This window comes from Chaetodon trifascialis, chromosome 10 (assembly GCF_039877785.1).
Source record: "Chaetodon trifascialis isolate fChaTrf1 chromosome 10, fChaTrf1.hap1, whole genome shotgun sequence".
Classification (NCBI taxonomy): Eukaryota; Metazoa; Chordata; class Actinopteri; order Chaetodontiformes; family Chaetodontidae; genus Chaetodon; species Chaetodon trifascialis.
In genome coordinates this window covers 26,914,069-26,938,585 of record NC_092065.1, presented here as the reverse complement: position 1 = coordinate 26,938,585, position 24,517 = coordinate 26,914,069, and the positions used below count along the sequence as shown (strand labels likewise).

The 24,517-nt window shown below is 44.0% G+C and overlaps 1 protein-coding gene across 2 annotated transcripts in view; it reads left to right on the top strand.

Moving 5' to 3' along the window:
- LOC139338111 (plasmanylethanolamine desaturase 1) overlaps window positions 1-23,836 on the top strand; it is a 44,941-nt gene extending 21,105 nt beyond the window's left edge. For both annotated transcript variants that reach the window (XM_070973038.1, XM_070973039.1), the window contains exons 4-6: window positions 9,303-9,447; window positions 16,494-16,706; window positions 21,117-23,836. In XM_070973038.1, the coding sequence (XP_070829139.1) occupies window positions 9,303-9,447; window positions 16,494-16,706; window positions 21,117-21,241 (483 nt within the window). In that variant the 3' untranslated portion in view covers window positions 21,242-23,836. The remainder of the gene's footprint in view (window positions 1-9,302; window positions 9,448-16,493; window positions 16,707-21,116) is intronic.
- Window positions 23,837-24,517: the final 681 nt, after the last annotated feature.

Here is a 24,517-nt window from a genome sequence, read left to right as displayed (position 1 = left end):
ATCCGGGACCTCGTTCTTTCGGTCATGACCCAAAGTTCATGACCATAGGTGAGGGTAGGAACGTAGATTGACCGGTAAATCGAGAGCTTCGCCTTTCGGCTCAGCTCCTTCTTTACCACGACAGACCGATACAGCGACCGCATTACTGCAGCCGCTGCACCGATCCGCCTGTCAATCTCACGTTCCATCCTTCCCTCACTCGTGAACAGGATCCCAAGATACTTAAACTCCTCCACTTGAGGCAGGAACTCTCCTCCAACCTGAAGGGAGCAAGCCACCTTTTTCCGGTCGAGAACCATGGCCTCGGACTTGGAGGTGCTAACTCTCATCCCAGCTGCTTCACACTCGGCTGCGAACCGCCCCAGCGCATGCTGAAGGTCCTGGCTCGAGGAAGCCAACAAGACAACATCATCCGCGAAAAGCAGAGACGAAATCTGCCGGCCCCCGAACCGAACCCCCTCCGGCCCCTGGCTGCGCCTAGAAATCCTGTCCATAAAAATGATGAACAGAACCGGTGACATAGGGCAGCCCTGCCGGAGTCCAACATGCACTGGGAACAGGTCCGACTTACTGCCGGCAATGCGGACCAAGCTCCTGCTCCGGTTGTACAGGGACTGTACAGCCCTCAACAGAGGGCCTCCAACCCCATACTCCTGGAGCACCTCCCACAGAATGACGCGAGGGACACGGTCGAATGCCTTCTCCAAGTCCACGAAGCACATGTGGACTGTTTGGGCAAACTCCCATGAACCCTCAAGCACCCTGTGGAGGGTATAGAGCTGGTCCAGTGTTCCACGGCCAGGACGAAAACCGCATTGTTCCTCTTGAATCCGGGGTTCGACTATCGGCCGGATTCTCCTCTCCAGTACCCTGGAATAGACTTTACCAGGGAGGCTGAGGAGTGTGATCCCCCGATAGTTGGAACACACCCTCCGGTCCCCCTTTTTAAAAAGAGGGACCACCACCCCAGTCTGCCAGTCCAGAGGCACTGTCCCCGTCTGCCACGCGATGCTGCAGAGGCGTGTCAACCAAGACAGTCCTACAACATCCAGAGACTTGAGGTACTCAGGGCGGATCTCATCCACCCCCGGCGCTCTGCCACCGAGGAGCTTGCGAACTGCCTCAGTGACTTCAGCCCCGGTGATGAATGAATCGACCTCCAAGTCCCCAGTCTCTGCTTCCTCTACGGAAGACATGACAGAGGGATTGAGGAGATCCTCGAAGTATTCCTTCCACCGCCCGACAATATCCCCAGTCGAGGTCAACAGCTCCCCACCTCCACTGTAAACAGTGTTGACAGAAAGCTGCTTCCCCCTCCTGAGGCGCCGAACGGTTTGCCAGAATTTCCTCGAGGCCAACCGGTAGTCCTCCTCCATGGCCTCCCCGAACTCCTCCCAGACCCGAGTTTTTGCTTCTACAACCGCCCGAGCTGCCGCACGCTTGGTCTGCCGGTACCCATCAGCTGCCTCAGGAGTCCTATGAGCCAACCAGGCCCGATAGGACTCCTTCTTCAGCTTGACGGCATCCCTTACTTCCGGTGTCCACCACCGGGTTCGGGGGTTGCCGCCACGACAGGCACCGCCGACTTTACGGCCACAGCTATGGACGGCTGCATCAACAATGGAAGTGGAGAACATGGTCCATTCGGACTCAATGTCTCCAACCTCCCTCGGGATCTGGTTGAAGCTCTCCCGGAGGTGGGAGTTGAAAACTTCCCTGACAGCGGGTTCCGCCAGACGTTCCCAACAGACCCTCACGGTACGTTTGGGTCTGCCAAGTCTGTCCCGCTTCTTCCCCTGCCAGCGAATCCAACTCACCACCAGGTGGTGATCAGTTGACAGCTCAGCCCCTCTCTTTACCCGAGTGTCCAAGACATACCGCCGAAGGTCAGATGATACGACTACAAAGTCGATCATTGACCTCCGGCCTAGGGTGTCCTGGTGCCACGTGCACTGATGGACACCCTTATGCTCGAACATGGTGTTCGTTATGGACAAACTGTGACTAGCACAGAAATCCAATAACAGAACACCACTCGGGTTCAGATCGGGGAGGCCGTTCCTCCCAATCACTCCCCTCCAGGTGTCACTGTCGCTGCCCACGTGAGCATTGAAGTCTCCCAGCAGAACAATGGAGTCCCCGGTTGGAGCACTTTCCAGTACCCCTCCCAGGGACTCCAAGAAGGCCGGGTACTCTACGCTACTGTTCGGCCCGTAGGCCGAAACAATAGTGAGAGACCTATCCCCAACCCGAAGGCGCAGGGAAGCGACCCTCTCGCTCAGCGGGGAGAACTCCAACACATGGCGGCTGAGCTGGGGGGCTATAAGCAAGCCCACACCAGCTCGCCGCCTCTCACCGCGGGCAACTCCAGAGTAGAAGAGAGTCCAGCCTCTCTCAAGGAGTTGGGTTCCCGAGCCCAGACTGTGCGTGGAGGTGAGCCCGACTATCTCTAGCCGGTACCGCTCAACCTCCCGCACTAGCTCAGGCTCTTTCCCCCACAGTGAGGTGACATTCCATGTCCCCATAGCCAGAGTCGTTGTCCAGGATTTGGGTCGTCGGGGCCCCCGCCCACGACTGCTACCCATTCCACATAGCACCGGCCCCTTCTGATCCTTCCTGCGGGTGGTGGGCCTACGGGAAGGCGGGCCCACGTCGCTCCTTCGGGCTGTGCCCGGCCGGGTCCCGTGGGCAAAGACCCGGCCACCAGGCGCTCGCCTGCGAGCCCCAACCCCAGGCCTGGCTCCAGGGCGGGGCCCCGGTGACGCCAATCCGGGCGACGTACGCTTCCTTGCTTTAATTTCTTTCATAAGGGGCTTCTTGAACTGCTCTTAGTCTGACCCGTCACCTAGAACCTGTTTGCCTTGGGAGACCCTACCAGGGGCATTAAGCCCCGGACAACATAGCCTCTAGGATCATTCGGGTACTCAAACTCCTCCACCACGATAAGGTGGCAGTTCAAGGAGGAGGAAATATAGATATACATAAGCTTAATTCTCACATTAGTAAAACATGTCACCTTCAGTCTTTCACACACACATTTTGCCACATTTCCCACAGCCAATTAGAGTAAAGGTTATCCTCATTTCAGCCAATTAAAATCAGCTGGCACAGGTGCAGCTTGCGGATTAGGTCATGTGAACTTTGTTTTGATTGGTGGGATGAGCACCTTTGAAGGAATGATGTGTAGTTCATTTAGAGTATAAGAGCGCAGTTGAAGAAGCTGTTTAAAAAGGTAATGTGTGTGTGTGTGTGTGTGTGTGTGTGCGCACACACACACACATATATATTTCTTCCATTTATGAAATATTCATTGATAATTGATTAGTGGAAATGTTTAAGCTCACATGTGTTTTGAGACCTGAAGCGTTCTACTTATGATCATTTATGCTTAACCCATATATTATCAAAGTATGATTCATAATGTCAGAATATTATCTGCTGTTTCATGAAAATTGATGTGATCAGTCACATAAACCTCATACAACCTGGAAAAGAATGCTTATTCTAAAAGTTAATTCTATCCATATATACTATATGATCATGCAAGTGTAGATACTTTAGTAATAATAATAAAAATAAAGCAGCACTCCCTTAAAGACACACACCTGGTGTTACAGTAAAAACTCCTAGTTACAGAATCTAGTTAGTAAATACACACTATCAGATGTCAGAAGTAAAACCTGCACAATTGCACTTGACAGGACCCATTAGTTGATTTCTAATAACCACATCAAGTGTTTTATTTTTGTAGTTCATTCCAGGTCAGTGGAGCTGCCCTCGTGCCACCTCTCTTAATCTCTGCCCTGGATTGAGCTGCATCATTTCAAACTTAGCCTGGTTATACTGAAGTCTAAGTGTTTACTCAGTGGAGATTTATGGATCACTAAATTAAAAGTCGCACCACGTGGACTAGCTCTGACATGAGTTGTTACTAAATGTTTAGGTGCAGCCGGTGTAACTGTAATGTTTAAGCAAGGTGTAACTGAACAAGTGACACCGCTGATGATCGTTTGCTACACACTAAACACAGTCGCTGTTACCAAAGAGTTGTAAACTGTTTTATTTATTAGCTTCTAAAATGGTAATATTTCATTTTATAAACTAGCATGAGTTAATATTTCCACACAAGAGACTGCTGGTCAGACTCAGCACAGGTTTGAGATTAGTCCTTTTAAAACAATACATTATGACACCAATCGGCTCTAAATAGAATATAATTGATTGATCTGTTTAATGTGATGAATTCTAATGGTTGATATCGTTGATTTGGTGTTGATTAGGCTTTAATGTCATATTTTCTCTCAGGCTATTATCCCATCATTGTGTCACATCACTGCCTGTGTAACTTTGAGCCAAATCTATTTTGTAAAGGAGGATTATTTTGTGGCTATGTTGTGTTATTTAAAACACATTGTTGGACATGTATCGTATTGTACCATCAGTAGATGTAAAGACTGATTTTTTGAGCCTTGTGCGACTTTTTGTGTTCACTGAAGGTAATATATGGCTTGATGTTTATTCATGATGTGGCGTTTACTGGGGCTTGGGGTAGTTACTGGGACCAAAAGCACGGCGGCAGTCACAGATTTGCATGTTGTGTCAGATACTAAAAGAGACCCCTAATAAAGACTTTAACTGGAGGACAAGAATGGACCTTTGCAGAGAGCAGAGGGATGACAGTAGACCAGCAGAAAGAGTGTGTGAACACAAACCAATGCATGCACATTGGTTATGTTTGTGTGTGTCTGTTTTGAGACGGACAGAAAAGCAGGCCTATCCTCCCAGTTAAGGTTGGTTTGAATATCAAAGACATGCGTGATGGAGAACACCTGAGGCTAATAGTGGCAGCAGTTCTAAAGCCAGATGAAGCATTTGAAGACAGTGTCAGCCTTTGTTAGTTGTTTGTTGTCTCTTGTTTTGTGTTGTTTGTGTATGTGTGTATGTACATGTGTTTGTCCCGTACCCTGTTGTTGTTATTTCTTTAGACCTCTTTAAAGACCTTGTTCAGATTGTATTATAGACATCATTAGAACACATGTCGTCTGCACATATGGACTCCTGCCCTCCGTAACTTCATTATAAGGGGATATCTAATTGTCATAACAGTTGCCTCTCATATTATTATTAATATATTATATAAGTATATATATATAAGTATTTCCAGCAGTGAAGGCCACAAAGCAGTAACAGCAGCCACTAGAAATAACATTTTCTGTCTGAAAAGTCAGTGGTTCAGTATGGCCAGTATGGCCTGCCGGACCTCAGGGAAATGTTTGCCAAAAAGGTCACAAAAGAGACAATTAATATGCTCCATTTTGTTATTTGCACATTAAAAAAAAAAAAATAGTGGATTAATAAACCAAGGAATAACAAGCCATAATATTGAAAAAACAAACAAACAAACAAACAAACAAAAACACTAAGACAAACACAAAAAAGCCAACATTTTTGATTTTGCAATGGTAGAAATGTTTGCATATCAGATGCGTACCAAGTGCTTTATTCCAGGTTTGACTTCTGCTGTGAAACTGCTCGTACTAAAATGTCAACTACCTCAGACTAAATCCTGATGAAAATAAGGTCTCAGTTCTTGTCCTCTTCCACTGCAGCATTTGATACCATTGATCATGATATCATAATTGTCTTGGAAGTTGGTTGGTCTCCAAGGAACTCCCTGGATTAAATCTGAGGTTGTGAGTATCCCGATTGGTGGTTCGATCCCTGACCTCGGCAGTCCACATGCCATCTGTGTGTGAATTCATATGTCTGTCGATTTCGATAAAAGGGTCTGCCAAATGACTAATTGTAATTGTGAGTGTCACAAAAAAGTGATGAAAACTTCATTTTGCTACCTTTTAAACTTCGCTAAAGTACAACCATTTCTAAATGAAAAAGGTACTGAAAAACTGATTCATGCCTTTATTTCAAGATGACTCTGCTACTGTAATGCACTAGTTATAGGCCTCCCAAAAAAACACCACTGAGAGACTTCAGCTCATTCAAAACTCTGCAGGTCAGCTATTAAATAGAACCAAGGGGACCAAGAGGAGAGAGCACATCAATCCAGTTTTAGCTGCTCTGCACTGGCGTCCTGTAACATTTAGAATTGCTTTTAAGATCCTCCTTGTATATAAAGTCCTTAATGGACGAGGACCAAGCTACATTGCTAAATCCCATGTTCAGTATTTGCCTTCAACAACACTGCAATCCTCAGCTGCTGGTTTATTTTAGGTTCCCAGAAACAGCTGAAAGAAAATCAGGGATGCAACCTTTGTTAATTATGCCCCTGAGCTCTGGAACAGACTTCCTATAGATATCAGGGAAGCAGCTTGCTGAATTGAAAAAAACAAAACAAAAAAAGCTTATCTCACATAATTTTTTCTGCGTGTTATGCATTGTCTTCATTTTCATCCTTTTTTTTAATCTTAATTGTACTATTAGTGTCAAGTGGGTCAAGTCTTTTCCATGTGCTCCATGAGCTGTAATTCCTGTATGAAAGGCGCTATACAAATTGAATTATTAATATTATTATTATTATGGTCACTATCTAATAACAGCAAGAAAGAATAAGATGAAAGAGGAAAAAGAAAAAAAGGAAATCTATTTAAAACGCCGCTCGTGCACTGATTTACATTCTGTTTTCATGAATTTTCAGAAATTTACTGAAACTAATAAGAATAATAAATCCAGTTCATGATTATGTAGCACGTTGTGAAAAAACACAATCCCAACATTCATAGTTTCGTCAATATCACAGCCTTTGAAAGCAGATGTCGCTCTGCCTCAGCCTGATCTGTAAAACTCTCCAATGCTGCACGCTGCTAATGCTCATCTGTAGAAAATGTATATTAATGATAAGCTTTGATTTGAATACATAAAAGCATTTTCACCCCCAAATACAAACACTTCAACACCAAAAGTGGGCCTCTGGGTGGCTGTGGCTCAGCAGGTGGTCATCCATTTGTCAGAAGGTCGGTGGTTCGATCCCTGGCCCAGGCAGTAAAGTGTCCTTCAGGAAGATAATGGACCCCAAATTAGCCACCATGCGAGTATGTGTGTGTTTAGGTGAATGCAGACTTGTTTTGTAAAAGTACTGTGAGTGGTTTCAGACTAGAAAAGCTTTATGTAGATACAGTGCATTTACCTTTGCGAGGCTTTGGGTTGTGATGTTTTGTTAGCCGTCGTCATGTCGTCGAGCTTTAATTGGCTCAACAAGGATTTAGTAGTCCTCTAATGACACCACTATGAGGACAAAGTCACGCTCATTAGTTCCCAATCGATTCACATTCACATTGAAATTTGCCAGATGTGCTTACAGTTTAGCCAGCCGTGATGGTAGAGAAAGAAAGCATGGACTGAAATATTTGGCCAAAAATGGAGACAGAAAGAGAAAAACCAACAGAAAGTGAGATGAAAACAGCAGAAAGGTCAGGAGGACAGAAAAAGAAGGGGGTGGAAGGGCGTGTCCATCCAACCAGTTGGACAGCGTTGCTTGCTGGGGCGATAGCCGATGTGAGCTGGTGATTAATGGATGTCGTGCGAGGTGGGCCGTTAAACGGTGTGGGATTAGAGGACATGCAGCCACCGGTGGCCCACCGTTAACTGGGAGCGCTGATGCCTCCTCGCTCGGCACGACCTCCGCAGCTTAGCCAGCCTTTCATCTGGCTGAGGGCTGTGGCAAAAGGAGGAGAGGAGAGGTGGGGGGAGGCAGGCGAGAGCAGAGATGGGTATATAATTGTGCAGATATCAACAGATAGTTTCTGTGTTTGCTGTGGCACCTACCAACAACGTCTGCTGATAGGTGCGTGTGACTGCTTCAAACAGCCATTACAACAATAATGAGTTTTCATGCTGATGCTTACACACACACACACACACACACACACACACACACACACACACACACACACACACACATACACACACAGATGCACACTGTGAAATACAGATGCAAACCTTCCCTTTTTGCTTTTTCCACAGGGGGAAATAAATTACCTTTATCCAGTGTATGCATGTGTGTGCCTGCTTCTTTTTGTCCTCTTTTGTGCTTCTGAGATTCAGATTCAGTCTTTCATTTGAGACCCCCATGCTTTCACAGACAGGTGTCTGCCTCTGCACAGCGCAGGTGGGGTTTGCAAGTGTGTGTGTGTGTTTGTGTTTGAAGCTCATATTTTCGAGTTTGTGTGGGGTGTCCATGGGTCATTTATGCTTATGAATGTGTTTCGGCGAGCCAACTGCTGTTCTGTGGTTTATTAGGATGCTGGATAGGAGCTGTGGTGTTGCGCATGGTGCTCGGCACTGTACTGCCGAGTCGGGGTGTGTGCGTGCGCTTGTGTGCATGTGTGTGTGCATTTGATCTGCATTTCTGTAAAGACTGTAAACAATGCCTTCCATTGTTTTTCTTGTGTTACGATTCAAGGCGAATGTAAATTAAGGAGAAAATCTACCAGTTTTTGCGCCTATTGTTGTTCGTCACATCAGTTCGACTTAGTGAGAACTAGATGTTTGTAAGTGTAAATGAGGGAACAAAACCAGAAAGTGGAGAACATTTGTTCTTTCCTAAACGATTGCATTCGGCCTTTCAAGTAGAATTTCTAGTGTAAACCAAATAAAGACGCGGCCTCTCAGATGTCAAATGATTTCAAAATCTAGCTGTTATCACTGTTGCAGAATTGAGGTGAGAGAAACAATCTGAGTGTGGATCAGTTAAGTAAATGTTGATCGTACAATGTAATGACTACAGAACAAGGACAGCATCAGGGTTTAGATTGGTTCCCTGTAAGCTTTGCTTTCACTCAGCTGCTCTGTCTGCTACTGAGTACGACCTCCTGGTGGGATGAAGGCTCAATTTATGGCACAAAAGAAGGGTCACTGACCACACTCGATCCGGTCGATCTGCTCGTTCATATGAAAAATCATCGGACAGAGCAGATGTTATCAGTGTCTTTTCATAAAAACATAACATGAAACCAACCCAGTTCGCTTTTCTCGAGGCATGCTAAAGAATTTACTACTAAGAATTTCTGTCTGCTTACATGTCTCATGATTCCATGTAATTTAGTAAAAAAAAAGAAAATTTAAAAAAATGTGCTTTTCTCCCAATGTCTTCTCCTTCTCCCCCCTCAACCCCTGATGCCAACCCCTACTGTAGTTATTAAACTATGTAAGTGGTAGAAAATTAGAACAATTGCGCTTTATTTCCTCAGTGAAGATGCTTATTTCTCCTCTCTCTCTCTCTCTCTCTCTCGCTCGCTCTCTCTCTCTCTCGCTCTCTCTCTCTCGCTCTCTCTCTCTCTCTCCAGGCATTTATTCGTCCATTCAGGGAGCACCACATCGATCCAACCGCCATCACTCGACACGACTTCATTGAAACCAATGGCGACAACTGTATGATCCCCATCCTTCCACTGGCTCACATGGCTTACAAGTTCCTCACATGCACACCAGGTAGCACACAGAATTTAATTTCCTCCACAGGCTATAAAGCAAAGAAAGCACACACATACACCAGTAAAGCACATGCGTGTACGGTCCCTGAAAAAAACAGAAATGTGCACGTGGCATATGGAGAAGGAAGAGGACTCTCTTTATGATCACCTGTGAGGGAGAAGCTTTGGGGCGTAACACCTGCAGAGGTGCGAACTACCTCACAAGATGTCACTCCCACTGCACAGGTGCTCCACCAAAGCAGCGGCTTACCAATGACAAACACCGCCGGTGTGCTAACTGTCACATTGTAATGCTGTGATGTGCTTTAGAAGGTTGACTTTATAAGGTTCGACATATTGTTGCTGTGGCTTAGTGTTGCAGGATGCCAGAGGTAACACAGACTCTGGCTTAAGTGAGTCCACTGATGATGGGAAAGCATGGGGCAGTTTGGCTGTAATCGTGTCCACTGACCTTATGAGCAGGATGAGAGGGACCGGAGGAGGAAGATCAGCAGGAGAAGAAGAGTAACCTGTTATCGAGGAGGTGACATGTCCACCTGTCATGGCTGTCTTTCAGCCTGAGCCAAAAGGTCAATGATGGGTTGAGAGGTGGAGGGAGGGGAGCTGACATCACTTAGCTGGGGTTAAGGGATAGGTTAGCTGGGCTTTTATGCTGTTTAGGTCTTCACAAGCATCATTGGTGTGTTTGGTCTACAGTCATCAGGAAATCTAAAACATATGGTGCCATGTTACCTCTGACCAAGTGACATCATGTTACAGTGGAAGACATTATAGGAAAATTATAAACTTTTTGTTTTTGTTTTTTAGCACCAGATGATGATAGCAAAATTTAACCGTCCGATCTTCTTGACCAGACATCTGTGCATGTTATAATTTTGATTTCTATAAATTGTCCTCTCCTTTCCGGGGTGCTACCATGTGTTGAAGACAGGGCTCTGTCTAGTAACAATTTTTGAAATTGTCTTATAATTTGTAATTTTAGCCATGCTTGCAGCTTTGTCAAGAATGAAGTAGCTTAACAACTATTTGAAGGATTGCAGTGACATTTTGTACAGGGGTTCATGGCTTTCAGACGGTCAGAAATTCATTTGGTCCTCCATGACATCGCTGAAAGATAAATTCAATAGTTACAAACAAATCAGCAACTAAATTTGTAACACTTTCAGTCAATATTAACACATGATGTGCATTGATCAGTTTTACTGTGTTAATTTTGGAGGGAAAGGGCACAGCTCCTATAACACATGATTCATTTACAACAGTGGTGAAAGTGATGAAGTAAATATAAATAATGATAATAATAAAGTAATCAAGTGCTGTACTTAAGTACAATTTTGAGGTCTTTAAGTACAATTTTGAGGTACTTGGACTTTGTTCTAATGCGTAATTAAGACATTCACATAAACATGCACGTGAGTATCAGTTACTGCCAGCAGCTGCTCAGTTTAGGCCAAAGAGAAATTTGATCAATAATGCACAATAAACAAAACAACAAAATTTCAGTCGGCACAAATTTTTATTCTGTAATACATCCAGGGAGAGGGTGGATACGCTTTTCCTGGAATGGGCAGTCTTCCAAGAAATTCATTCGACCTCGTACAGGGAGAGAAGAATGGCCGAAAGCAGGCTGGGAAACACAAAAAATGTTCAAAATGTGAGCATCTCCAGACACACACAAGAATCACAGAGTCAAATGCTTATTCAGACAATGATCGCAAAACATTCAAACTCCATGCCACCAGCAGTTGTACAGTTTCTTGATTTTTTTTGTTGAGAGTATTCCACTGCCAAAAACAGACCATGTGACTTGCACCAGAGGAGACCAGGTCTTCAGCTGAGTCCAGCCTGTCGCTGCTGGAGAGAACTGGAAGGTGTAAAGAAAGAGGAAACAGTGTTAAAGTTAATACACTGAAGAGCGTAAATACACATTAAAAGTCAGTGTTTCTCAAACACTGCCATGAGATTGAGATCACAGAAGTGAGAGTACACATCGACTACGACATTGGCATGATTTCTTTGTTTTGGATCTGTACTCGGTAAGTAGAGAAGTTAAATAATGACCATGGACTTCAGAGGTAACTCTCGTCTTAAACTTGTGGGTATTTTCAGATGCATCAAGTAAACCATGTTGCAGTTGTAACCATTTGATTGGCAGTTTCTGAGGATCACAAGTTACTGGACAAGTTTCTATGAACTTAATTCAATGATCGGCATCGGGAGCAATTAGGGGTTCAGTATCTTGCTCAAAGACAAAGGAGGAGCCAAAAGGGGGGGGGATTGAACCTCAGACCTTCTGATAAGTGGACGAACTCTTTACTGCTGAGCCACAGCCGAACATGTACTCTGTTTACATATTTACAGAAATGCTGAAGAGAGCTTTTCTGGGTTATTGTTGGTGGGATATGTTATTTTCACTCCACTATTCTTTAAATAATATTTCCGTGAAGCCTATGAGCATATGTACAGTTTCCAGTTTATCATGTACACCGATCATGTACATAAAACACAACCATTGACTACATTCATGAGAGGTCACATTAAACAAAGTGTAGGAAGATGATAAAAAGAATACATTCTGATGCAAACGGAAAGAACGGAAAGAAGTTTTATACATCAAGAGAAGGAGAAAAGAGGAGCCAATGGGAAAGTCGCAAAGGTCAACTGCTCGTCTGCAACAGGGACCAGCGACCGGAGGTGAGGGAGGCAAGATTAGAGGGGCGAAGCAGCGGTGAGGTTCGCTTGTAGGTGACATCCACACCTGTCATGTCACACACCACAGGCAGTCAAGAGGTCACAAGACAGACAGGGAGGGAGGCGCTGACATCTACACCTGTCATACCTGCACCTTAAGAGGTCACTGCTAAGAGTTTGAGACAGAGGGTGAGAGTGCATGCAGAAGAGAGGGAGCAACAGAGCGTGGGGTGGGGGGTGGTGGCAGAGGGTCACATAGCATTAAGATGACATCTAAACCTGTCATGTCAAGCTCCTCGCAGCGTGAGCCGGTCACCAGACAAAGACAGTGGTAGATGGAAGAAGCTGAAAGCCGTGAGGTGACATTTCCAGCTGTCATGTCTGCACTTGAACTAGGGTCAAGAGATCGATGTGTTAACCTGAGAGAGGGAGCCATGGATGGGGGGAGGCAGAGACAACAGCTGTGAGTCACACAGACGGAAAAACTCAAGTGAATAACAAGAGTTAGTGTTGTGACAGATGTAAAAATGAACGTAAAAAAGGGGACGTAATTCAGACCTGAAAATCAGCATCAGCATCTGATCCAAAGCTGCAGTAGTAGCCAGGTTTAAGGCCATTTCAGGCTCTTTTCTTGCACCATGTTACTGGAAACTTGGGCTCAGGATGGTGACAACACAGCAAAATCTGTGAGCTGCAGTCTGTATAACTGACTGGGTGAATCGCACAGCTGGAAAGGAAGATTGAAACGTATACAACACTGGAGCAGCTACTCTAAGAGGGTGCTGAAAAGAGACAGGGTAGACAGGATTGTTTTTTCTGTAAGTCCATGGCAAGGATTTACTGACATGTGTCCTAACGCCACTGGACCAGCTGCTGAGGCTCCCAAACCAGCATTCCCAATATCCAGTCTTCCATTCATCTCTAAGACACTGGATAAGATAATTCCGTTCTCTGTACTCTGTTTTTAGCTTTTTTATTTTCCATCATTCTCTTTATTTTCATGCTTATTTTTATCTTATTTGTACTATTTTCCATGCCATTTTCCATTAACGTTCCATCCCTGTTTTATGTTCATTTCATCTTTTTTTTGTGAAGCCCTTCTTTTTTGTAAAAACATTTTGAGCTGCGACTCTTGTATGAAAGTTGCTCTTCAGATGAAGTTCATCATTATTAATATTGTTATTTGTCTATCTATCTGTGTACGAGTCCTGACATTTTTGTCACGTCAGCTTACATCAACTAATTCCCATCTCATAGCTGTAGGCTTAATTCAGCATTTAGGAAACATAACTCATAAATACTTTTGTCAAGGTGATAAAGATACCTTTGTTTTCCACATGTTTTCAGCAGAGATTTAACTGTCAGTGTTCAATGTGGCTCCCTTCCAGTATAACCAGGCACGCTGTGAGGTGGTGAACTGTAGCTGGGGAGGCGCAATGACGTCCATTAGTTTCACTGTTGTAGCTTGTAATGCTGAAGGGATGTTAAGTTGTTATAGAAAATAACTTCATACACAAACCCAGATTACCAGGTTCCTTCTGAAGGAAAGCTTTATTAGTACTAAATATAAAGGCAGTAACCACTAACTGAGCAGATTAACCACTGACATACACACAACTTCAAACTACTACACATACAAGTAAATGAACATGAATGTGACCATGAATAAATACAAAGAATACAGCGATGAACAATGAATAAATTCATGATTGAATGGCTGAATTTGTGAATGCAGCAACAAATTCATCTTTTTTTTTTTTTTTACATTACTGCATGAGTAATTACTCCTTTGTGTACTCTTACTACAAGTTTAATATACTTCAGTAACATTCCCAATGCAGGAATTTTGCTGGTGACAGCATTTCTTCTCCAATGCAATATTGGGGCTCTTCTCAAAGTAAAGATTAGAAATGCTTAGTGCTGTCAGTCGATTAAAATATTTAATTGCGATTAATCGCATTAAATGTCATAGTTAACTCGCGATTAATCGCAAATTAATTGCACATTTTTATTTATTCTAAATGTCCCATTAATTAGCATTTTAATACTCTTATCAACATGGAAAAGTGGATCAGCTTGCTTTGTGCAAATGTTTTTTATTGAAAACAATGTGTAGTGTCATATTTCACACTAACATTCTCACCTTGAGCAGTCATTCACATTTGAATGAATCAAATCTCACACAGTTTAACACAGTCAATAAACAGATGACAAAAAAAATAAATACTTGGTTGCAAAAAAGCCCCTTCAACAACCCTTTCTAAGGGATCAAAACAGGGTGATACAAGATAAAGTTACAGTGCACATCATTGTAAACTAGGACTCAGCCTGTAGTGCAGTTAAACCATGGCTGAAACTTTCCTTTAAGTTTCCTCTGAACATACAAGCAGTCAGACTATGATGTTCTTCTGTTTATTCACCAGAGGCTTTTCAACGCAGCCTCTTATTTCTCTCCAGAAAAAAATGAACATTACTTGGCTATGGCTGCAGTCAGCTTGTTTTTAGTTGCGGTATCCATACGCCTCTGTCCAAACTCTGGTCTTGTCAGTCGACCCATCTGGCAACTTTTTGAAACTAAACTTTCTATTCAGAATCTTGTTCGCATCCATTTCGGCGTTTCGCGCTTAACATCCGTCTACACTTTCACAGCTAGCGAGCAGGCGAGACCAAAACATGCGTGGGGCGTGCCTATTGTTTTGTTTCCGGTTTACAATCGGATCCTGTAGTTTTTGTAACGTTACTAGCAGTGGCCACAGCTTCTTAAAAACTACAAGTTCACTAGGTCACAAAGAACGTTAATCGCGCGATTAAAAAATGGCGCCGTTAAAATTGATTTGCGTTAACGCCTTAACGCGATATTTTTGACAGCACTAGATATGCTTCCTCCCGCTGGTGACGCCAAAGGTTAGGGAACGATTCAGACTCATTGTGGACGTAATTCTAGACTGTGTGCAGCTCCGTGCACAGAAGAAGTTCAATAACTTGTGTATTCAGTTGCACTGAGGATGTGTTTAAAACTGTCCCTCTCTCAGATAAAGACCTCTTGTTTAAGGGTTTAAGACACAGAGAGAGACAGACAGGAGACACAGCGAAGGCGTCAACCACTGAGACATGACCATGGCCTGTGACAATGCCATTTTTCACATGTACTGTATCAGCACTCCTTCCCAGCTTACAGAAGTACACAGGAAGTCCATGTTTGAGTCAGACAATAAATAACTGTGTTCGCTCATTGAGGCAATACATCTGATGTTCAGGCGTCCACCAAAAAGTCCTCTCAGTTTCCACATGTGATATTCCAGGAGTAACCATTCCGGATTTAGTTGAACTGCTTGGAAAGAAGGAGCATCGTGTGCAAGAAGCCGAGCGTCTTTCAAAGCAGGGCAGTCGATCTGGGTTCTGTAGATCCAACGGTCTGTTTGCACACCGTGACCTGTTCAGGTTGTGCTGGAAACTTTCACAACAAGCATTTACTGGACAGTTTTTACCCGGATGAACACAGGCAGTGCAGATCTTTAAACGTTAGCTCACTTTAGACTCAGACTCATTACACATTACTCCCCTTCGCCCACTGAAATTAATCTTTGTCAAGTCTCGGCCCTGCATCGCATTTCAGAAGAAAATACGTCACGTTAAAGAGCGAATGCTGCTTCGCTCTGACTTTCTCCCAGAGCCAGCGAACTATTGTCTCTGTTCCCGAGCCTCCACCTCCACCTCCACCTCCACCTCCACCTCCACCTCCACCATCGTCTGAACATCACATACGAACATGGCACATTCTGAACGTTCTGTCCAGTCCCAGAGCACCTTTGAAGGAATGATGTGTAGTTCGTTTAGAGTATGAGAGCGCAGTTGCAGAAGCTGTTTAAAAAGGTAATGTGTGTGTGTGTGTGTGTGTGTGTGTGTGTGTGTGTGTGTGTGTGTGTGTGTCGGTTGGGGGGTTGTGATCACAGTCTGTGATTTTTGTAAGACATTGAGATTCAGTGCTCTTCTAATATTATGTTTTGTTACATTACAGGCTATTTTGTCCTCTTTCCTCATCATCCTGCTTGTCTGTCTTTGTCCTCTCTTCCTCTCTCCCCTGCCACCACTCTTCCCCATCTCTCTCTCTGTCTCATCTTTTCCCCCCAATCCTCATCCTCCCCCTCGGTCTCTTCATCTCTCCAAGGCTCCTGCCAGCATCCTCTCTGTGGGAGTACTACTCCTTCACGCTGGCCCCCTTCATTACTCTGAACAGTTTGATCAATTATTCTATTATTACTTTCATCTCTTTCTTTCTTTCTTTCTTTCTTTCTTTCTTTCTTTCTTTCTTTCTTTCTTTCTTTGTGTAAATGTCTGTCTTTCACCTTTCAGAGGCCTTGGTGGAGTCCTATCCCTGGGACTGCTACGTCTTCGCCCTGGCGGTTTTTGTGACGCTGACCAATCAGATTCATAAGTGGAGCCACTCCTATTTCGGCCTCCCACGCTGGGTCACGCTGCTCCAGGACTGGCATCTGGTGTTGCCACGGAAACACCACCGCATCCACCATGTCTCGCCGCATGAGACATACTACTGTATTACTACAGGTAAGAACTGTTATCATCATCATCATCATCAGTGAGTGACATGTCTGCCACTTTTCAGATAAATATATGGGTTTAAATACAGAGCTGTTATTGTATTACGGTAGTCATCAGTGTCAAGTCAAACACAATTACATAAATAGAAGGCAAAGTATAAATTAAAAGTAATTCATAGAGATAAATGAATTGGGAAATAATCCCTAAAGGTGATGACTGGAGTTCTACCTTTTGAGCTACCTTAAGCTCCAACTTGCAGAAGCGTGTGCTTATTCACAGTCTGCATGATCATGAACAAGACTCTGGGTAATTTAGCCTTTTTAGCTCAGTGGGGAGAAGGAGAGGGATGAGATGCAGCAGAGGTCGCGGCTGGACTCGGACCAGGGATCTGCACTGACGTTATTTATATGACATGGTCCGAGTCTTAAACCAGCAGGACGCCCCATGACCAAGACTTTTTGGGGTGAACATGAACTCATTGTCAAATACAAATTACTCTTTGAATGTACCAAAGTAATCATTTTGATAAAAAAGTAACATAAATTAGGCTAAGCAATGAATAAATAATATTACAACCAATAGGCAGGTGGGAGCTCACTTGAGGTGGGGTCAGCAATTGTGTCAAACTGTGATGGTTGGTGCCCCTGGGCCCCCCTTGGCAGCGCCCCTGGCCATACTAAATTATTAATCACATCGCTAACCTCTATGTTGGCTGGAACTGCCTCTCTTTGGTGAGGCGTCTGATGTCAGATGGTGGTGATGACGATGATGCTACCTGCAGCTGGTTTTCCAGGTTTTGGGTCAGTCGGTCCGGAGCAGAGCTGAGTCTCAGCGAGCGTCAGGTTAGAAAAGAGCTGCTCACGGTTCAAGGTTGCTTTGTAGCACAGTGATTTCAAGTTGTAGGTTGTTAGGCACGCAAGCTGATTCTGAATCAGACTCAGAAAAGCTTTATTGCCAAGTATGATTTTACACATACGAGGAATTTGCTTTGGTGAGGTTGGTGCATGACAGATGTATTAAAAAGAAGTTATTAAAAAAGTAAAAAATGTAACAATAAGTAAAAAATGTAACAATATAAATACACATACACGTCTGTTTTTTTTTTGTTTTTTTTTTACAGAAGCACAGTCTGTTTTTTCCACATTAAACGGTGTAACAAATATGTTCAGTATCTTTACTTTTTCTGTCCTGAAACCTCTCACCAAAGGCCAGATGTCATAGCAGACCAGGCAAACTGACACTTGGAACAGTTGTACTTTGCTGTGCAGTTTCAGCACTTCAGCACTCCATCATAATTCTCCCTCTGACTGAGGTTTCAGCTTCTAAGGTATCAGCTCAGTCAGCTCAAATCCTGCCTGCATAACGCTGCGTCTGTCACAGTGTGGTCTTATGAAAGGTGCTTGTTGGGCACTCAAACTCCAAGCGTTGACTGTAAACGAAGGCGTTCGTCTTTGCAGCTCATCCAGTTTAGCGAGTTTGCGGTTGCAATGACGCTTGACGTTGGTCTTTGTCATCACTACGACCACGTCCCCACAAAGTGTCCTCAACTAAAAATTAATCATTTGTCCATCTCATTTGGAAAACGTGACACTCCACATCTACTTCGGTTGTGTTGACAGGCGCCGTGAGGCGTTGACACGATAGCAACCATATGTGTGCGCTCCGTTCAGGGACCGTTCGGAAGAAGGCGTTACCTGGAGAGTCCACCGGGCACAGCTGTGCTGTCGCTTTCTCTGCTGCAAACCCCGCTGGCAGCGTTTCAGAAGGGGATCATCGCCCGCCTGGTTTTGTTGACTTGCCCAGATTTTGCTGATTTGATCATTTTTCTTTGACATTTGTGCTTCTACCAGGGATAAGTGGGCTACATAGTAAAATGTTTTGTTCTTTTTTTGTCTGTTTGAATTGTTTTTATTGTTCATACAATGGTTAGTCTGCTACTTTGTTATTTTCTTTATCGGTGAACAAAAGTAATTGCTTTTTGTATTTATGAGGCCGGTTACGTGGCCTACCCCTGGTCTACAACCGTGTCCATCATCAGTGCTGTTGGTGTAAGAGCAGAAATCTCTATAAGGGTGTATAGACCCCCCCCAAAAAAGAAACAGGAAACCAACATTCCTCCTTTCATTTTAGATTCAACTATTCAACATATGTGCGTAACGTTACTTTTAAACAGTGTCAGGTGATAAACAGAGTGTACATTTTGGGCGGCCATTTTAGATGGCCACAGTCGAAGCTGATGATTTCAGAATAATTTCACGAACAAGTCTCAATAGACTGGGACAAAATGGCGGCTGTGTTTGTCTGTCTGTCTGTCTGTCTGTCTGTCTGTCTGTCTGTCTGTCTGTCTGGCAGTTTCTTATAAATAACTAAAAGAAAATGTTGTGTTTGCGTGCGCGTGTCTTCAGAGACACGAAGCCTCTGTAACAGATCCACATTCAGTATTCTGTGTGCACCTGGGTGAGAGCGAGAGAGGGAAGGAGAGAAAAGAGGGATGGATACACAAGGGGGATTCAGCTTGTACGTCACCCTGCGCCCCTGCGGACGACAGATGTGTGTGTGAGTCAAGTCGAGGGGGTTGGCACACGGAAAGTGTGTGTTTTTGTATGCACACACTCGTATGTATCTGCATACTCGAGCATCTGTGTGTACTGCGTGTCTTTTTGACCTCTTTGGTTTCTAACCTGTGTGTGTGTGTGTGTGTGTGTGGGAGGTGGGTTTGTGGCGGCTGGGGGCCTACAGGGGACAGTGACGGCCCCCTGCTCCCCCAGCCTGGTTGCCTGGGCCGAGCTAGGATTCCACTGGGGCCCGCCTAGCTGCCTTTGTGTTCGCCACCGGCTGACAATCCCTATGTATATTTAATGCTAACCGGCTGTCTGTTCTAACAAATAGGACTTCACAGGCAGAATGGGGGTGGAGGACAGGGGAGGGAGGGGTGAGAGCGGGAGGGTGAGGAGAGGGTGGTAAGGAAGCAGGGATTTGGAGGAAAAAAAGGAGGAGTATGCAGCGAGATGGAGGGAAAGAGAGTGAAATCAAACAAAACCACTGGCCGCTGTACCGTCTTCCTGCAGAGGGAAGGTCACTGGAGGGACACACACACACACACACACACACACACACACACACACACACACACACACACACACACACACACACACGCGCGCACACGCAGCAGTAGCATGGACCTTATGCAAACACGTCATGGCTGGTGGTGTGTGAGCATCAGACAAGGGTAGCCTAAGTACACACAGCCCATGTGGACGTCTCTGTTTGCCTCTTGCTCGAGTGTGTGCTCGTCTGTGTGTGCGCACTGACTTTTTTTATTCCTGCCTTTGTGTGCCCGTATTTCTGACTGTGTGGGAGCTTAAAAAGTAAAACTGCATTTTTGCAGGCACTTGAATCTACATGCAGATGTACGGATTGTGTGTGTGTGTCTTTAGCAATAACAAAAGGCCTTTAAATGTCAGGAAAGCAGCGACACTCAAACATGTGTGCAGCGTGCTCAGCATACATGTGTGTGTATTGGAGCAGTATCTATGCACAGAGACTCTTTTCCAGTCATGCATGTATGCATTTGTACATGTGAATGTACTTTTGCCTGCAGCTGTTTATACATTAATGTACAATGTATTTATCTCAAACATAAAGTACATTCAGGCTATTCAAATGTAGTAAACTGTCACAGAATGAAGAATCTGTAAATGTGTATGTGTGAGTGAGTGCACGTGTGTTTTTCTGTGTACTAGTACAGACTGAGGGCGTCTCCTGGGAGAATCCCCCCGCCCCTCCACCCCTCAAAATCTAGTTTGAATATGATGACGAGGGTGAAACAGGAGGGTGAAGCTGATAAAGGACTGAGGATCAGGGTGCAGATGGGAAGAGGACGGTAGAAAGAGGAGGATGTTTGGACAGAAGAGGGAAAAAATCAGAGTCTGGGATGTTTGGAGGGGAAAGGATGGTTGGAAACAGGTCAGTATCAGCCAGTATTCGCCCTGTGGGTGCGGGGAGAGCAGTGGGCGGGACCACAAACAAAGCAAATATCGAAATAGAGTCGCAGAGTCCCCTCAGGGTTTCACGACTATGGACTGATCTGTCTGAAACACTTGTACATCAGTTCGTTCCATAACTGTTGTCCAGTGTGAGCAGGACAGCGGCAATAAAACATGAGTCTTACAAGAATAACATGACACTAATGCATCATGGTTTTAAAGTGCTGACACTCTGGAATGCACTGAACTAAATACAACACTTCCAGACAGTAAAACTTCCTGAGTCAGATCACGTTTGTTCCCTTCGATTCTTACTTTGCTTTTTTACTTCCTCTCTAATCCTCTCCTCCTTTCTCCTCCTTCCATTGCTCTTCTTCCACACCCTCCGCTCCATTTTCTGTCTCTTTTTACATGTTTCCTGACATCCAAGGTTGGTGTAACTACCCGCTGGACCAGCTGGGCTTTTGGAGATGGATGGAGCAGTTAATCCAGCGATTTACAGGGCAGAAACCGCGATCGGATGACCTGGCGTGGGCCAAGAAGACCGACAGATAAACACACAAACACAGACGGATGGACAGATGGGCTTGCAGATGCAAACGCACAATGAATTGGGAAACACACACACACAGACACACACACACACACAAATTTACTCATGTCTCTGTGCTTCTTGCTTTTTTGCTAAACAGCAAGCATTCAAAGAAAAAATCAAAGATGGTGTGAGTGATTTCTGTCTGGTAACACTGTAACAGCCAATCAGCTCGTCGTCCTGTCGGATCAGTGGAGTGTGGCGGTGTGCAGGTGTGTCGGTGTAGACAGTTTCTGGAGGTTGGGCTCTCCAGGAGTGACACCACGCTGCCACACACACACACATATGCCTACACACGACACAAACCGCTGTCTTTTCTGATTCCTTTGTGTCTGTTAGTGTTGATTTTGACTTTTCAGATGCCCTTCTGGAAATCTCAGCACACTCTTTGACTTCTCATGTCTGTTCTTACACAGGAAGGTAAAAATGTGACCGCGCTCTTCAGAATAAAGGTGCAGACAGTTATAGCTCCCCTCTTTTGTGCCTGTGCTTCAGATGAGGTGACGGTTACAAAACTTTGGAGGAGAAACATGCAGAAAAAATAAAAGACAGATTGATGAAATACATTCTGTAGCTTCCAGAATAACTTTTAAACATGTCCGTTGTCAAGATGCAGATGCATACTTACGCTAAAACAGTTTAAACCACGCAGCTTCAGTAGCTCCTGACAGATTTTCTCATCATCCTGTTTCTGCTTTGAGAAATTGTGGAACTTCTCTTGTGCAGACTTTTTTTTATAGCTTTAGGAATAAATTCTATATGTACAAACACTTCTAAATGAATTTCTTTATTGCATAAAATATAGGAATGCATTTTGGGAAACACGCTTACTTGCTTGAGTTAGATGAAAAGATCAAAACCACTTTCCAGATGATAAATGTGGAGCAAAAGCCAGTTAGCTTAGCGTAAAGGCTAGAAACATGCCGAGCTAAGGCCTCTGCTGGGGTAACTAATTATCAGGGTACAGACATTTGAGTAACATCAGTCCTCTCACCAAACTCAATCTCCAGATTGTCGGATAAAACACAAAGACTAAGATGGAGTTTGGATGGCAGATTGACATTTATATAAAACCGTGATTCCACAAAAAGCTGGCTAAAATGTACATACAAACAGAATGCAATCATTTGCAAAGAACAGTGTTAATGTCCTTTATTTAATCATGTTTCACAGAGCGCTGACCCTCGCTCCATCCTGAACGTCCGAGCCGTTACATTTGGAAAAATCAGTGAAGCTGATGAGGAAAACCGTTCCGTATGTCTTTGTACTGTTTTTAATTACATGTCAAACATGATAAACAAATCATCACATTCTGTTTTATTGACGTTTTGCACAGTATTCTACCTTTTTTGGAATCAGGTTTGTACAAACATGAGACTCTTTCCTACATTTTAACAAAAAGCCCTTGGTGCTCTCTCCTTACTGTCCTGCCGTGCCTGCAGACAGACGTTCATCCAGCAGAAATGCCGTTTCTTGGACGATTAAGGCTGGCGCCGTGAAATGAGTTCTAAGTATATATTTAGCATTAGCTTTTCACCACCACAACTGGGCGGCTCAGGACAGGAAACCTGGTTGGTTTTTATCTCCAAGTCCTGCTTCTTGTCACTGGCAATTTGTATTCAGCTCAGAACAGTCAGATCATTACCTAAAGCACCTCTGAATGATTTCATTTTTTACTGTAATGATTGAGGAAAGCTCGAAAATCCTCTGCACCACAAATAGACATTTGCAGTCTTTCGTAAGCAGTTCTTCAAATTATTTCAGAAATCTTGATTCATTGCTGCATTCACATCCTAAATCCTCCAGTAGAAAAAAAATGTTGTCAACAGTTCTGCAAGATGCTCATTGGTGCCGCTGTCTGCCCGACGGTGCTGCTTATTTGACTGCAAGTGCAAACACAAAACGATGTGTCACTGAGGAAATGAGCTTGTGTCAGCTGAAAGAAAGAGGGAAAAACTTTATTGCACTGAAGAGAAAATGAATGATTTTTCAGCAAAACCTGCTAATGAAGTTGCTTATAGAAGGCAAATAATGTCTCCTGTATCTGTAATTTTTGTTTCTTATGGTGACACACGCACTTTAGTTACTAAAGATAGAGCTGCTTAAACGTAGTTTAAACTCCAGGATGGAAATCCTTTCGGTCCCTGAAGGTCAGTGATAACAGCACTTTATTATTTTACTGAGTAAATGTCTGAAAATGTATCCTGCAAGTACCAGTTCAGTCATGATCACACACACACACACACACACACACACACACACACACACACACACACACACACACACACACACACACACACACACACACACATCTCAGCTGCATGCACGCACACACGACAGATCTTTTGAATGCAGTCGAACACAGACAAACACACATGCTCTTTCTCACGTTGTATTCTGTTGTTTTCTCTGGCTTTATAGTTTTCTATTTTTTTATCAATGGATCAAGCCTTGTATAGTTCAATTTTTACGTTCCATTTTGCAGCTCGATGCTTGCTGCTCGTCTTGCCTTAATGTTTTTATCTGCGCTTTGATTTAAATAAAGGTTACTTAACTCCAAATACTCGCTTGTTATGGTCGTCTTTCTTATGAAAAACATGTCTGAAGATGTCTCACTGATCTTTAATGCTGTTTTAAAGACGTCCATCGACGTCTAACGTCAGTGCAGAAGTTACAGAGCTGTAGATCTACGAATGTGCAGAGAAAATGAGGACACGAGTGACAGATGTGCAGTTTCCATTCATCTTAAAGCATGTTGTTCTGTCAGGCTTAATGCTTTGTCCAGCTCAAAAGTTTAATTTGAGGGAAATGCAACACACTGTAGTTAAGAGCCAGTGCTGAAGTAGCAGTGCCCTCTAGTGTAAGGCTGAAGGTTTCCACTCAGGCTATCATGGATGGATCCATCCGTGATAAGTGAAATGATGGATGGTTATTTGTTGACTTTCTACTCTGTAAATGATTTTAAACGGGTTCAGCGTCCACACTTCTGCCCTCTCAGTGAGTTAACTGCATTGTGTTGTCTCTGCCTTGCACTGGATGATGACAATAAAGTTGAATCTAATCTAAAGTTAACTGAACTTGAAACTTAAGATGGTAAACTCACACTTAGATTTGCTTCTTTCCATTTTCTCAGTTTGAAGAGTCAATTCTGCGTTTGACATGAAGGACTCACAGCTGCTTCTGCTCCTGGCGGACGTGTTTTAGCAGGATTAGCTGCAAGGACACACAGTTTCCAATAT